Source organism: Arachis ipaensis, chromosome B5 (genome assembly GCF_059453495.1).
Source record: "Arachis ipaensis isolate K30076 ecotype BB chromosome B5, ASM5945349v1, whole genome shotgun sequence".
In the NCBI taxonomy this organism is placed as follows: Eukaryota; Viridiplantae; Streptophyta; class Magnoliopsida; order Fabales; family Fabaceae; genus Arachis; species Arachis ipaensis.
The window spans coordinates 128869777-128886618 of NC_142440.1; the positions used below are offsets into that span (position 1 = coordinate 128869777).

General features: G+C 39.0%; 1 protein-coding gene across 1 annotated transcript; it reads left to right on the plus strand.

Moving 5' to 3' along the window:
• Positions 1–4476: 4476 nt before the first annotated feature.
• LOC148565757 (uncharacterized) lies at positions 4477–5157 on the plus strand. The gene has a single exon (XM_088487225.1). The coding sequence runs from the start codon at positions 4477–4479 to the stop codon at positions 5155–5157; it is 681 nt and encodes a 226-aa protein (XP_088343351.1).
• The last annotated feature ends 11685 nt before the right edge of the window (positions 5158–16842 follow it).

Genomic DNA, 16842 nt, shown 5'->3' on the forward strand with positions numbered 1-16842 from the left:
TAGTTGCATTCATATAGATAGGATTGCATTTCATACATCCTACCATTCCTCTTCATCTTTATAGCTTCTCTTGAGCTTAGCATGAGGACATGCTAGTGTTTAAGTGTGGGGAGGTTGATAAACTACTATTTCATGGTTTATCTTGTGCTCAATTGAGTGGTTTTTTTCTACTCTTTACCCACTTATTCATACTATTTGCATGGTTTTAAATTTGCCTTCCTAATTATGTGCTTTGATTGAAAACATGTTTCTTTGGACTTATATTTGCTTATTATTAATCCTCTCTTATTACCATTAGATGCCTTGATATGTGTGTTAAGTGTTTTCAGAGATTACAGGGCAGGAATGGCTCAGAGGATGGAAAGGAAGCATGCAAAAGTGGAAGGAATACAAGAAGTTGGAGAAATTGCTAAGCTGTCCAGCCTGACCTCTTCGCACTCAAACAGCTATAACTTTAGCTACAGAGGTCCAAACGACGCGGTTCCAGTTGCATTAGAAAGCTAACGTCCGGGGCTTCGATTTGATATATAATATGCTATAGTTCCCCTGACGCTAGGTGACGCGACTGCGTGATCCATGCGGCCGCGTCGCAGTGACAGAAATCAGCGTGTTTGAATTCTTCTCCAGCGATTTCTGGGCTGTTTCTGACCCAGTTTGCGGCCCAGAAAACACAGATTAGAGGCTATAAAGTGGGGGAATACATCCATTCAGAGGGAGGCTCTCATATTTACAATTTTAGGAGTAGATGTAGTTTTTAGAGAGAGAGGTTCTCTCCTCTCTCTTAGGATTAGGATTTAGGATTTCTCTTAGTTTTAGGAGTGACTCTCAATCCCAGGTTTAATATTCCTTTTACTTTATATTCCTCTTTTTACTTTCAGATGCTTCAATGCTTGTATTAGATATGTTGCCCAATTGGCTTATGAACTTTTCATGTTAAGATCTGCATATTTTATTTAATATTATTTGAGGTATTTCAGATTTAAGATTGCCTTGCTTTGCTTATATTGATGCTTTTAATTTAATTTAGATATTTTTCTCCCTTTTGGCTTTGGTCAAGTGATTGGTAGTACTTGAGTTATCAAACTCAGCAAGTGATTGAAATTGGCAGATTTTGCTTTAGCTAGGATTGCTCTAACACTAGTCTCTCCACAGGAGTTGACTAGGACTTGAGGATCAAGCTAATTAGTTTACTTGACTTAACTAAGTGGGATTAAAACCCAATTCTCATCACATCTGATAAGGATAACAAGGACAGGATTTTCGGTTCTCATACCTTGCCAAGAGTTTATTTTACAGTTATTTATTTATTTTTATTGCTCGAAAATATACCTGTGCGCATTGCCCAAACTTCCAAAACCCCCAATTTACAATCTTCATAACCAATAATAAGAACATACTTCCCTGTAATTCCTTGAGAAGACGACCCGAGGTTTGAATACTCGGTTATCAATTTTAAAGGGGTTTGTTACTTGTGACAACCAAAACGTTTGTACGAAGGGATTTCTGTCGGTTTAGAGACTATATCTACAACGCGACTGTTTTTATGAAATTCTTTACTGGCAAAAATCCCAACGTCAGTTCCTTTTAAAAAATTATTTATCAGTGAATGGTTAATTATCATTTATTTCCGAAAATGATTATGTTTATAATTAATTATTATTCACTTTAAGAAATAGTTATCTATATAATTAATTATCGTTTATTTTAGAAAATGATATTAATATTAAATAAAATATTATAAAAAATTAAATAACCATAATAATGTAACAAATAAGAGAAAAAATAGGGAGAAAAAAGAAATAACAAACTAAAAGAAAAAATAAAAGGCGATCAAAAAAATTGAAAGACGATCGAAGAAAAAAAAAAAGAAAAAAATGGCGTACATGTTATAGATTAAGAAGTAAAGTATACGAATTCTTCATAAAAATTACTATAAAAAGTGCATAAATTAATATGTACAGGATATATACTTCATATAATAAGTACGTACATGAAGGATCTTTGGGTTTGGAATTGGGAGGAGTACGTTTGTCTGTAACGGGATTCTTTCAGTGTCTTTGTAGAAGTTTACCAGCTGATATCTCGAAACGAGAGTTATTTGGGTTATTCTCTTGGACGGGACGGATCAACGACATATACCTTTGAAGGAAGACGAGAAATGGAATGATCTACCTGTTTGCATTCATGCGGTATACTACAAAGGGAGGAGCGTTGAAGGCAATTGCGGAGATGAATCACATGTGGTTAAGGGGAAAAGAAATTTTTGTAGGGGAGGCAAAGTATAGGAGGGATGATTCAACGGGGCAGATAGCGCCAACTGTGGTGGTGACTGAGGGACGGACGCAGCTTCGCCAGGCCGAGGTCAATGACGCAGCAAGGGAGCACACAGGTGGACTCCCTTCATCTCAGAACATGGTTCAAGGGGTAGGGTTGGGATCTGTGAACACTTCAACACGTGCTCTTGAGGAGGGTCATACAACAGTGGGACTAACGGTGCTGGAGGCCTCCGTTGACAAGGCTAATGTGGAGTGGCTTCAGAGGAGTGTGATTGGGAGTACCATGAGGTCAATTGATTTTAGCCTATTGAATGAATTCAGCAGGAAGGCCTGTCCTCACGTTGTTAAGGTCTGTGAGCTAGGGAGGTACAAGGCCTTGTTGATATTTGATAGTACAAAGAGTGTGGAAGAGGCGCTGGAAGGGTGTGGGGATGGACTTCGGCAGTTCTTTCATAGTGTGTGCAGTTGGAATGACCAAGAACGAGGTGATAAGAGAAGAGTGTGGATTGTGTGCTATGGAGTCCCACTACATGTGTGGACAGAGGATACGTTCCGTGCGATTGGTAGCCAGTGGGGTGAGATTGTGGTTTGTCATAATGTAACTGCCCCAAGTACGTCGCTTCGGGCTAGTTGCATGCTGATCGATACATGGAGGGGTGAAGCTATTTCTGAAAGAATTCGCTTAACGGTGGGCTCGACTGGGTTTGAGGTAGTTGTTCAGGAGATGGGCAGTGATCCGGTTGGTTATTCGGAGGGGGTGGCGGCTGATGTGATGCCAGGGATTGCTGGGAACATTGACGGCATCATCGGTACGCGAAGTCCAATGCATCTGGGGTGGTCGGATACAGCGGCTGAGGAGGTAGTCATGCCGCATAGAGTGGAAGGGGATCCGAAGGGTATAAGTGTAATTCAAACCGATATTTTGGATGAGTGGTGTAACAGTTTTTTGAATTCAAAATCGGTAACGACAAGGAATACGGTTGCTGATCTCAGGGAGGGAAGAGCTGAGATTGAAGAAGATGCGTCAGAAAGGACTCAGTCTTGGGGCTTCGATAAAGATCGGGTGGTTGCTACAGGTGACATCACAAGTAAGGTTCGGTTGGGCTTTAATTGCTCCAAGGCCCAGTTTGATTTCTCTAAGCCACATGATGTAATGTTGGACTCAAAATCCCGAGGCCCATATGCTCCTCACTTTGGTTCGGTGAAGGGGCTCCCTATTGGGCTGGATATAGCTTGGATTGGAGAGAAGGTGCAGGGGGGTTCTCAGTCGGGTAGGTCTGGGGATTGGGCTGCTTGTGCACGGTGCGGTGACGCTGGAGCAAGGAACCATGGTTGTGCGACCTTGCTTGTTGCGATAAGCAGAAGGGAGGCCGGTGGGGCCTCGGATTGGAGAACGTGTCTCAACCGCTGGGTGAGGGTGACCAACCCGTGATGCCCCTTACAATGATGGGGAGGGGTAGAGCGACCGCGGCTGCTGATGGTGCGATTGTAGCTGGTGATAGGGACCCAGATCGAGTAGCAAAACTTGCTGGGGGAGGTGATGCGCGACTGGGGGCGAGGGGGTTAAGCGGGACACCTGCGAGGAGGGAGGAAGGCAGCGGGCTACCGGGGAGGATTGAGCGGGGAACCGGGTATGGGGGGTTTGGTCCGGGGATGCCACTGCTGGTGGAGGGTGGTTTGGCAGTGAATCTCTCTGGCGGGGGTCCAGGACCGGCAGCGGGTGGTGTTAGATATGTTGAGGATAGCCATAAGGGCGTCTTGTGCTCTCAGATGGAAGGGGATGGCATACGCTCGGGAGTTGGTTTGGCAGAGGAAAGTGACAACATAGGCTCACAGGGGGAGCTAGAGGCCGGTGGGGAGGGGGAGTTTCAGAGGGTTTGCGCGATGCCCCTTGTGATGAAGGAAGTGGAGTTGAGACGGAAACGTCTGAGAACAGAAGGACAGCTGAAATGCGAGAAAACCAGGAAGCATGGAAGCTTGCAGTGGAATCTGGAGCGGTGCAGTATGACGAGGAAGATGACATCATAGCAATCCTACATGCACAGAATGAGGCAATTATGCAAAAGAAGAAGCTGGCTAAGCAGAAGGAGAAAGCACGGAGAAGTCATCCGAAAATTTGAAAAAAGGTGTGTATAAGTGCTCTAGGATGATTTTTAGTTCCTGGAATATTAGGGGGTTGGCGGGTGTTGGCAAACTGAGTATGGTAAAGAGTTTTCGGAGAAAATTTAAAGTGCATATGCTAGGCCTGATAGAGACAAAGAAAGAGATTGTGACAAATTTTGATATAGCGCAACTGTGGGGTACTGGTGCAGTTAAATGGGAGTGTGTTGGATCGGTTGGTGTTGCGGGTGGTCTATTATTAATGTGGAACGAAACGGTGTTCCAGATGAACAACTGCTATAAAGGAAATCGCTGGATATGCTTGGAAGGTGTGCTACTAAAAAATAACTTCCCCTGTGCTTTCTGCCTAGTTTATGGGCCGCATGAAAGGGCGGAAAAGCTTAATACGTGGGAAGAGCTGAGCTTCCTATCTGGGTTATGTCAAGTACCGTTCTGTTACATGGAAAATTTTAACGAGATAACTCATGTGGAAGAGAGAAAGAGTGGTACCTCCTTAACAGTGTCGGCAGCAGAGTTTAAATCGTGGATCCAAGATATGGAGTTAGTGGATTTAGCAGTCACTGATCGCTTATTCACCTGGTTCAGAGGGCAATCATGTAGCCGCATTGATAGGGGTCTGGTTAGTTTAGAGTGGCTAGAAGAGTTTCTTGATACACGGCTGCGAGGGGGACCTAGAGGGTTATCGGACCACTGTCCAATGATTACGGAGGTCACACGGATTAGAGGGGGACCGAGACCTTTTCGGAGCTTGGACTCATGATTTACTCATGATGGCTTCTTGAGGATGGTAAAAGAGGAGTGGAGGAACTTGGAGGAGGGACAGTTCATTGATAAATCCTGATTTTGTGGTTTATCTTGTGCTTATTTTGGGGGATTTTATCAACTTTTCTCACATTTATTCAATGAAATAGCATGGTTTTGCAATTCTCCCTTGATTTGTGCTTAAATGTGAAAACATGCTTTTTAGGCCTTAAAATAGCTAAATTTAATTAACTTTAATTCCATTCGATACCTTGATATGTTTGTTGAGTAATTTCAGGTTTATAAGGCAAGTATTAGATGGAAGAAGTGAGGAGAAAAGCATGCAAAGTGGGAGAACTCATGAAGAAATGAAGGAACCGTAAAGCTGTCAAGTCGGACCTCTTTGCACTCAAATGACCATAACTTGAGCTACAGAAGTCTAAATGAGGCGGTTTCAGTTGCGTTGGAAAGCTAACATCTGGAGCTTCAAAATAATATAAAATTTGCTATATGTTACTTCGCGCTCAGGGGCACGCACGCGCCATGTACGCGTGCGTGCCGATGCTGTCCGTGGCCCACTAAATGAAATCCCCCAGCGATTTTGCAGCTCATTTTGGGCCCAATCCAACCCATTTCTGATGCTATTGAACCCGAGGATTGAAGGGAGAATGAACCAAGTAGTCATAGTTTAGTTTTCATCATGTTTTAGGTTAGAATTCTAGAGAGAGAAGCTCTCCCTTCTCTCTAGAATTTAGGGTAGTTTAGGTTTAATTTTCTTAAATCCCATTTTCAATTCTTGTTTTGATTTAGTCTTCCCTTTTAATTTCTTGTTACTACATCTTTGTTCTTCTAGTTTTACTTGTCATTTCTTATTTTGCTCTCTTTAATGTTGATGAACAATTGTTGGATCTTAATTTTTCTTAATGCAATTTTATGTTTGCATGTTCTTTTATGTTGATCTTACTTTCTATTATGGATTACTTGCTATTGATAGTTATGGGTTTCTTTTAATTCTTGCATTTTATGATGTTTACTTTTCTTACATTCTAAGTGATTGTTAAAATGTTTCTTCTAGTTTTTGAGTAGTTTTCTTGACTCTTGGCCTAGGCTAAGGGAATTGAGTGACCTTGAGTCATTGGGTCTCAATGAATTGGTGATTTGAGAACCCTTGGTGATCAATTTGATACTCATTGACGCCAAACCACTATTAATCTAATTAGTAGGTAGGTTGGGACTTATGGGTTGATGTGATCAAGCCTATTTGACGTACTTCAAGCCTAGGAGTAGATATTACGTACTTAAGGCTTTTGAGAAGTAGACTTAATAGGTTGGCCTCTCATAATTATCAATATATGGTTTGTAGACAAGGATGTTGATCTCAATTACCTATGTCTAGTCAAGAGTATCTTTTCCTTCATTTTATTAGTTCTTGTCATTTTTACCTTCTTGTCATTTAATTTTTCTTTCCATTTAATTTCTTGCAAAAATATAAAACCAACCTCCTTACCCCCTTTATAGCCAATAATTGAGCATTTCATTGCAATTCCTTGTGAGACGACCCAGAGTCTAAATACTTCGGTTAATTCTTATTTGGGGTTTGTTACTTGTGACAACCAAAAATTTAATTTGATGTGAGAGTTGTTTGTTGGTTTAGAACTATGCTTACAACGAAACAATTCCTTTCTTTAGGAAGAAAATCTAGACCGACAACAATTTTTGCTATCAAATTAATGGCACCGTTGCCGGAGAGTTGCAATGGTGTTACATTATTGGCTATTGTATATGTGTTAATATGCTTCTTTGGTAGTTTTTGCTTGTTTTAGGAGTTAGTTTTTATTATATCTTACTAGTTTTGTTTTTATTTTCTCTTACTATTATGAATTCTCACCAAAAGGAGTTCAAGGAGTTAGAAGCCAAGATAGCTACCATAGCGGAAGCTGTTAGCAAGATGATCTCCTCCCAAATAAGCCTAAGCAACCAAGACACTCCCATTGACGAATGTGGAGAGGCAATTATGGAGCATAGTGAGGGAGTGAGTTTAGAGCTTCAAGGTGTAGAAGAAGGGGTGAAACAAGGATTGCCACAAGGGGAAGAAGTTGAGACAAATGAGCCGGAAGAAGTGGTTGAAGCCTTTGAAGAGGTTGACCAAGAGATGGATTCAATCATTGAAGAATTCTTATGTACAATTGAATCCTCTCCAATTGGGTTTGACATAGAGGGTAAGGAAGAAGATACCTCACCTCCCATACTTTTGGTGAGCAATGAAGAAGAGATTGAATTGGAAGGAAGCTACCAAGAGGAAGAGGTTGAAATTGAAGAAGCTTGCAAAGAGATAGAAGATGCAAAGAAAGAGCACAAGGGAATGGATCTCACATTGGCTAAGTGTGGGGAGGTCACCCTTCCTAAGTCACCATCATCCAACACAACATTCAAGTGGGTAAAATTCTTATCCTTAAGCTTTACTTTCTCACTTGAATATGGTTTGATTGAAAATGATGGTCAACTTAGAGCTCTTTGTGGAGTTAAGAGTAGGAGAGAGTTGTGTAGTGGTTGGACATATCACTCTAAGTTCATGATGGTTGCATGCTTAAAGTTGAATGGCAATGGTTGGTGTAAAACCAAATGGCATGGGTCTAGGAGGTTGTTTGGAAGCTTCTTTGAGAATTCTAAGGTTATGCCACCCGGATGGAATAATGATGACCAAATTAAAGATGGGTGTAGAAACAAGATTTGGGATCCGGGAATATATGAAGATCAATTTTGGAAGCCCTTAGCTTGTGTGGAACTTCATCAAAGTTTGGTGCCACTGATTTTGAATTTTGGAGCTTACTTGAAGTCCAAGCATTGGTGGAAGTTCCAAGATGAATTCAAGCACAAGCCACCATAACAAGGAGCTTTCCAAATGTCCAACTTAAGGACTTAAACTAAAAGTGCTAGGTGGGAGACACCCCACCATGGTAAACTCTTTCCACTTCTTTTAGATTTGGTTAATAAGTGATTTGAGTTGCCATTGTAGGTAGTTTTTGTTATTTTCTATATTCTTATGAATTTTGCTTTTATTGATAGGTTGTTTGTTGCATTCATGCTTTGATTAGAATAGTTGTTGTCAGATTGCATTTTGTTTGTAGTATAAGTTTTGTTTTTAGTATATTTGAAAATTTTTCAAAAACCAAAAAGATTTATTGTTGAATTTAATTTTGATTATTTTAGAATACTTATAGATTAGGAGAGTGCCCTGTTTTAAAAAAAAAAAACGAGCATCCGCGCGCAAGCGCGCTGTGCGCGCGCGCGCGCCGGTGGTGCATATCACACTCCTGGTACAAAAATCAGAGAGTTGTGCCAAAGTTATACCTATTCTGTGCCGCAACCCACGCACAAGCGTGCATGACACGTACGCGTCGGTCGCCATCTTCACATCCGCGCGTATGCGTGCTATGCGCGTACGCGTCGCTTGTCTCGCCTGCCCACCCACGCGCACGCGTGCCGTGCGCGTACGCGTCGGTTCCGCGCCCTGCTTCCCCTGTTTTCTGCTCTATTTTCTTTATCTTTCCTTCTTCCTTCTTCTTTCTTCTTCTTTCTTCCTTTCTTACTTTCTTTCCCTTCTTCTTTTCTTTTAAAAATTCCACTTTTTATTTTTCTTATTTTCATCTTCTTTTATATGTTGCATTTGCATATTATCACCCATTGCATTTTAATTTTGTTTTTATAACTTGTTCTTGTTTTCTTTTCTAAGTTCTTATTTTAATAATGGTGTTGGATTCTTATATTCAATTGTTGAGAATTTCTTGGTTAATCTTGGTGCTTTGTGACTTGTTTAACATTAATTGTAATATTTTCTCTACACATAAGATTAGTGCTTAGTCCTTCCTAACTCATTATTCTTTGTTTTTGTACCTCATTATCATTGAGTTAGGATAGGACCAATTGCTCTCATGCTTATCACTAATCTTGTTTCTATCAACTCTTTCTTATTTGAACTTGATGCTTTTGAGTGTTCTCTTCATGCTTTGACTTTACTCTTGCATCAAGTGTTAGTTAATATGCCTTAGCTTATATTGTATTCTCACCTATATGTTGTAGCTACCATATAGTTGAGAACCTTACTCTTATTTGGCATTAGCCCCCGCCTATGTTCTACTTACTTTGATATCTTTGTTGTAGGCATAATTTTCTTTCTTTTTCTTCCCTTTTAGGTTGGCCACCAAGAAGGAAAGTAATGGAAAAGCTTCTAAAAGGAGCAACAAACAAGTTCACCTGCACAATCCTTTTGAAGAAGCTCAACAAGTTGAAGTAACCCGTCCACCTTGCTCTTCTTTGCATGCACCGAGGACGGTGCAAATTTCTAAGTGTGGGGAGGCGTCCGACCGATCTCCATGGGTAACAACTTTCTTTTTCAACACCAATTTTTCAATTTTTGTCTTTGTTAGTTAGTTGTTGCATTGCATGATAGATTGCATGTTAGTTATAATTTGTATATATTCTATCATTTCTTTTTATATTAGGACTACTTGGTTAGGGTGATGATTTCTTTTCCAAGAAATTGTTTTTAGGGTACCCTACCAATTTGAAAAATTTTTTTGTTGTACTTGCTTGAAGAATGTATTTTGGAACATGGTTTTTGAGCTAAGAATACAAGCATGTGAGTTTTGAGCCCAATTGTGTGGTTACATCTTATAACCACTTATTTTCATTCTTGTGTGCATTGTTCTCTTTCTATGATTGTAATATTTGATTTGTTTGATTCTATATGTCCATTGTTCCATATATACATGCATTTATATGATTGAGACCATCATTTTATTTAGCTCACTTACCCAAATAGCCTACCTTTCATCAACTATTGTTAGCCAAATTTGAGCCTATTGAATCCCTTTTGTTCTTAATTATAGCACATCACTACCCCTAAGTGAAAAATAATAAATGTCCCTTTGGATCTTTGATTAGCTTAGGCTAGTGAGAGTGTGTATCATTTGGGTATGAAAAACTTGGGACATTGGTTGAGGTAAAAGTGTATTTTGTATTTTTGTTGAAAATCATGGGATTGGGTACATGCTTATGCATTAAATATGTAAAACCATATGCATTGACATCTTTGTATATATTTTAGTTTGAAGAAAAAAAAAATATATGAGAAAAAAAATGTACAAAAAAAAAGAGAAAAAAGAAAAGCAATAAAAAGGGGACAAAAATGTCCCAAAGTAAAGTTCAATAAAAATCAATGCATATGGAATGAGAATTAAAGAGAATGCATGAGTATGTGAAAAAGTGGGAATCATGGGTAGCTAGGTTGTGTATTAGAATTGCATAGATTGTCATATGTGTTAGGTGAGAGATTAGGCTAATCAAAGATGCAAATTTCAAGCTCACTTGACCATATAGATCCCTACCTTGACCCTAGCCCCATTACAACATATGAATAAGTCCTCATGATGAATGTATGCATGCATTAAATAATTGTTGATTGTTAGATGAAAAACAAATCTTGGAAAGTATGAGTAGAAGAGAATTGAGTGATCGACCCTATACACTAGAGCGACTAGAGTGGATACACTTCCGGTGAGGGTTCGATGCTCAATTCCTTGTTCCCGGCTTTCATGAGCTTTCTTCTTGCAAATCTACTTGTACTTTATTTTGATATTTGAATTGGTAGAGTTTGTGAATCATCATATGATCTTAGCCCTACTTGTTCATATGTGTTCTTGGGGAATGATTTACTTTTAACCAAGAAGGTAGAATTATTTTGCATTTAGTTGCATGCATGTAGATAGGTTTATATAGTTTATTTGCATTGAATAAATGTTCATACCCTTTTCTTGTCCTTCTTTATTCTTAGCATGAGGACATGCTTGGTTTAAGTATGGGGAGATTTGATAAACCCCGATTTTGTGGTTTATCTTGTGCTTATTTTGGAGAATTTTATCAACTTTTCTCACATTTATTCAATGAAATAGCATGGTTTTGCAATTCTCCCTTGATTTGTGCTTAAATATGAAAACATACTTTTTAGGCCTTAAAATAGCTAAATTTAATTCACTTTAATTCCATTCGATACCTTGATATGTTTGTTGAGTAATTTCAGGTTTATAAGGCAAGTATTGGATGGAAGAAGTAAGGAGAAAAGCATGCAAAGTGGGAGAACTCATGAAGAAATGAAGGAACCGTAAACCTATCAAGTCTGACCTCTTCGCACTCAAACGACCATAACTTGAGCTACAAAGGTCCAAATGAGGCGGTTCTAGTTGTGTTAGAAAGCTAACATCCGGAGCTTCGAAATGATATAAAATTTGCCATATATTACTTTGCGCTCAGGGGTGCCCACGCGCCATGTACGCGTGCGCGCCGATGCTGTCCGTGGCCCACTAAATGAAATCGCCCTCAGCGATTTTGCAGCTCATTTTGGGTCCAATCCAACCCATTTCTGATGCTATTGAACCCAAGGATTGAAGGGGGAATGAACCAAGTAGTCATAGTTTAGTTTTCATCATGTTTTAGGTTAGAATTCTAGAGAGAGAAGCTCTCCCTTCTCTCTAGAATTTAGGGTAGTTTAGGTTTAATTTTCTTAAATCCCATTTTCAATTCTTGTTTTGATTTAGTCTTTTCTTTTAATTTCTTGTTACTACATCTTTGTTCTTCTAGTTTTACTTGTCATTTCTTATTTTGCTCTCTTTAATGTTGATGAACAATTGTTGGATCTTAATTTTCCTTAATGCAATTTTATGTTTGCATGTTCTTTTATGTTGATCTTGCTTTCTATTATTGATTACTTGCTATTGATAGTTATGGGTTTTTTTTAATTCTTGCATTTTATGATGTTTACTTTTCTTGCATTCTAAGTGTTTGTTAAAATGTTTCTTCTAGTTTTTGAGTAGTTTTCTTGACTCTTGGCCTAGGCTAAGGGAATTGAGCGACCTTGAGTCATTGGGTCTCAATGAATTGGTGATTTGAGAACCCTTGGTGATCAATTTGATACTCATTGATGCCAACCCACTACTAATCTAATTAGTAGGTAGGTTGGGACTTATGGGTTGATGTGATCAAGCCTATTTGACGTACTTCAAGCCTAGGAGTAGATATTACGTACTTAAGGCTTTTGAGAAGTAGACTTAATAGGTTGGCCTCTCATAATTATCAATATATGGTTTGTAGACAAGGATGGTGATCTCAATTACCTATGTCTAGCCAAGAGTATCTTTTCCTTCATTTTATTAGTTCTTGTCATTTTTACCTTCTTGTCATTTAATTTTTCTTGCCATTTACTTTCTTGCAAAAATATAAAACCAACCCCTTTACCCCTTTATAGCCAATAATTGAGCATTTCATTGTAATTTCTTGTGAGACGACCCAGAGTCTAAATACTTCGGTTAATTCTTATTTGGGGTTTGTTACTTGTGACAACCAAAAATTTAATTTGATGTGAGATTTGTTTGTTGGTTTGGAACTATGCTTACAACGAAGTAATTCCTTTCTTTAGGAAGAAAATCTAGACCGACAACAATTTTTGCTATCATTCATCGATAAGCTAAGGGCTCTCACGACTCCGCCGAGCAGATGGCATAGAACTCACTTTGGGGACATGGACCGAAGAATTACATAGCTTGAGGAGGAAATCAAGAAAGTAGATGACTTGGTAAGTACTGGCGTGGCTGATGGGACTATTGAAGCGAGAAGGAGGGCGCTGGTAAGCTTCTGTAGGAGATGGTATATCAGAAAGGAGCTTCATTGGAAGCAGATGTCAAGATCGCGGAATGCGAAGAAGATGGATAAAAACACCCGCTACTTCCACAATCTAGCCTCAGCGCGAAGAAGGTCCAATCAGATTGATGCCTTAATGATTAATGGGAGGTTGGTAAGGAATCAAGTAAGGATCAATACTACTATCTGAGACTTCTATAAGGGGCTGTACCACCAGGAAGCTTCGCCCGTTATTGGCTTCAGGGACGGCCTTATAAAGCAGATTAATGAGGAAAAGGCAATGGAGCTAGAGATGATGCCAACTGCTAAAGAAATAAAGGAGGCTGTGTGGGATTGTGAGTCAACAAAGGCACCAAGAAGCGATGTGTATAACATGAATTTCATAAAGAAGTGCTGGGAAGAACTAGGAAGGGAGTTCACTGGTGCAGTGTTAGGTTTTTTCCAATCAGCTAAACTACCAAGTGATTCGAATGTCACTTGGGTAGCGCTGGCGTCGAAATTTACTAGAGCCAGAGAGATAAAGGACCTCCGACCGATTAGTATGGTGGGGTGTGTCTATAAGGTCATTTCAAAGGTGTTGGTGAGGAGGATGCGCAAGGTAATGCCGGGGTTGGTAGGAGAGACTCATAGCGCTTTCGTTAAGGGCAGAAAAATACATGATGGGGCTCTGATCGCCTGTGAAACGGTGCACTGGCTGAAATCACGGAAGAAGAGCGCCGTGATAATAAACCTAGACTTCCAAAAGGCTTATGATAGAGTTAAGTGGGGCTTTGTGGATATTGTATTGCAGAAGATGGGATTTGGCCAGAGATGGAGAGGATGGATAAAGGAGTGTGTCAGCTCTGCATCTATGTCGCTGCTTGTCAATGGATCACCTTCGAAGCCTTTTAAAATGGAAAGGGGTCTGCGGCAAGAAGACCCACTATCTCCATTTCTGTTCGTTTTAATTGTGGATGTTCTGCATAGGATGATTGGAGAGGCGGTAAGGAACGACCGTATAACTCCGCTACTGGTTGTTAGGGATCATATTGAGTTGTCCCACTTACAGTTTGCAGATGATACTATTCTCTTCTGCCCGCCAGAAGAGGAGACCGTTAGGAATTATCAGCGGCTGCTCAGATGCTTTGAACTGATGTCGGGGTTGAGCATTAATTTTGAGAAGTCCAACATTATTCCAGTCAGCTGTGAAAGGATGTGGGTCAAGAGGATGTGTCTGTTATTGGGTTGTAAGGAGGCATCATTACCAGTGAGGTATCTGGGCATCCCCCTGGGAGCAAATTCGAGACTGGTAAAGACTTCGAAATTGGTGATTGACAAGGTGAAAGAGAAGCTGAGCTTGTAAAAAGCAAAAACTCTTAACAAAGTAGGCAAATTGGTCCTCATTAAGTCGGTTCTTAGTAGCTTACCCATTTACTACCTCAGCTTATATAAGATGCCGAAGACAGTGGCAGAGAAGTTGATTTTCCTACAACGACGGTTCTTGTGGAGTACTGAGGATGGGAGGTACGGGGTACCGCTTGTGAAGTGGGAAGTAGTCATGGCTTCAAAGAAGGCAGGTGGGTTGGGAGTTGGGGATGTAGTGATTTGAAATACAGCATTACTGTTTAAGTGGTGTGGAGGTTCTCAAAAGAAGACTGTCCCTTATAGAAGAAAGTGGTGTGCTCTTGCAACAACATGAATCCTGCTGTGATGTTGCAAGGCCAACCTATTCCCACAAGAGGGGGTCCTTGGCAAGATATCTGCCAGTTACAAATTAGTGAACCGAGGCTGCGAGAAAAGATGCTCAGCGGTTTGTCTATGGAGCTCGGGAATGGCAGAACAATTCGGTGCTTGGAGGATAGCTGGCTACCAGCTGGGGTGTTGAAAGATATGTTTCCTAGACTTTTCTCGGTTTTAACTCTTCATGAATCTGTTATAAGAGATTGTGGCTTTTGGGATGGGTTAGAGTGGATTTGGAGCTTCCAGTGGAGGAGAGAGTTATTCCAGTGGGAGTTGGACTTAGTAAACCAGCTTCATGAGATCTTACAGTCATCCAGGCCCTCAACTGAGAGAGAGGATAGAGTGGTATGGAAATTGGATAAAACAGGTGTTTATTCAACAAAGTCCTTTGTGCAAGTGATGTAGGGGGAACTCCTACCGGAAGAAGTCACCAGTTATAGCTTCACTAGTGCTGTTTGGAAAGGATTCGTCCCCCCAAGGGTAGAACTCCTTTCTTGGTTTGTGTTGATTGGAAGGGTGAATACAAAGGATAGACTGTGCAGACTACGGGTTATTGACCAGCAGGACAATAGGTGTCTTCTATGTTGTAAGCCTGTGGAAACCGCTTATCATTTGTTTCTTGATTGCGAGATCACATGGCAGGTTTGGTGTGCTTGGCTAATGGCCTTTGAACAGAGGTGGAGCTTTCCAGGTGCACTAAACGAACACTTTGAGAGTTGGACGAACTTTACAGGTAGACAGAAAGAGGTGGTTCATTGGGTTCTTTGTTATTATCTGGACAATTTGGCTGGAAAGAAATAACAGGCTATTCCGAAATCAGAGCTCACGGGTGGTGGACATTATTAACAGATCGTTTACGTACTATGAAGAATGGAGTAGTAGTGAGCCTTTTAGTTGTTGATGGCCATACTAAAGTGCCTAGGAGTTGTATGTTATCTTACTTTATTATTGTTATTGCTCCATTCTGTTGTGTTGAGCTCCCTTTGATTAAAAAAAAAGAACGTACATGATATGCATATAGTAAAGGAAAGCATATCAAGCATCATAAAAAAAATTGATTCAATGCTATGGATATAAAATAGTTTATGTGTGGTATATACAAAAGAAACGTGAAAATATAAAAAAATTAACAATGAAGTTTAAAAATAAGGAAGAGGAACATAATTTGTTGTAAGAGTAAAGGTGTAGAAAAAAAATGAGAAGAATAAAGGAGATAAAAAGAAGATAATTATTTAGTTTTAGAATAGAATTTCATATTGATAACGTATTATAAAAATGAAGATTAAGTTTTGAGAAGAGAAGGAAGATGAAAGAAAATAACAAAAATAAAAAATGACTTTATTAATGATTGATATTGTATATAGGATATTACAAAGGACTATTTATAATCAAGGATCTAATTCCTAGTTGATTCAACTAGATTATATTTAGGTGAATGCTATGGTGCCTAAGTCATGTTGCCTAACTTACTAAAAAAGCAAAGAAATAACATTTAATAAATTTTAAATATTTTATTTTTATTTTATACATTTTATTTTTTACTTATAAAAGCAAGTTAGGCAATTTAGGCACAATAATAAAAGGCACCATAGAATTCACCTTATATTTATAGTTGACTTTATCTACTTTAAATTTAAATTATGGTTACAGAAGAGTTTTTAATTTTGATATTGAGTTTATAGCAATGTTTTTCAATAAGGTGTGAAATTTGGTGTTTTTTTTTTCTATAGAGATCACAAATTTAATCCTTCAATTTGTGAGCTTTAATTTTTTTTAATTTTTAAAACACAAAATTTATACTCCTATTGTGAACTTTAATTTTTTAAAATTTTTAAAACACAAAATCTATCTTTTGATTTGTGAGCTTACACAAATCTGACCCTCTGACATGTATTTTAGTATGAAATTTTTTTTTAAATATACAAATATGATCTTTCGATTTATGATTATGTTCATACTAAATTAAAACACACAACTTTTTTATAATATAACAATAATTTTCATATAAAAAAAACAACCTAGACTCTAAAAAACATTTATAATAAATATATTTATAACAATTTTTTAACTTTTGAAAGTAAATAGACTAAAATAGTGATGCTGTGATGGACAATTGGACATATGAGAGAGACGTGAAAATATTAACTAAGCAAAACAAGCACGCTTTCTCTTCTGGCTATGACCTTTCCTATCTACGAACGAAACACCAATTCATATGTCAGCAATCTTATTACCAACTATCAAGTCAAGGGAAAAAGGTTTTTATGATTTTATATCATCACCGCAGACAAAA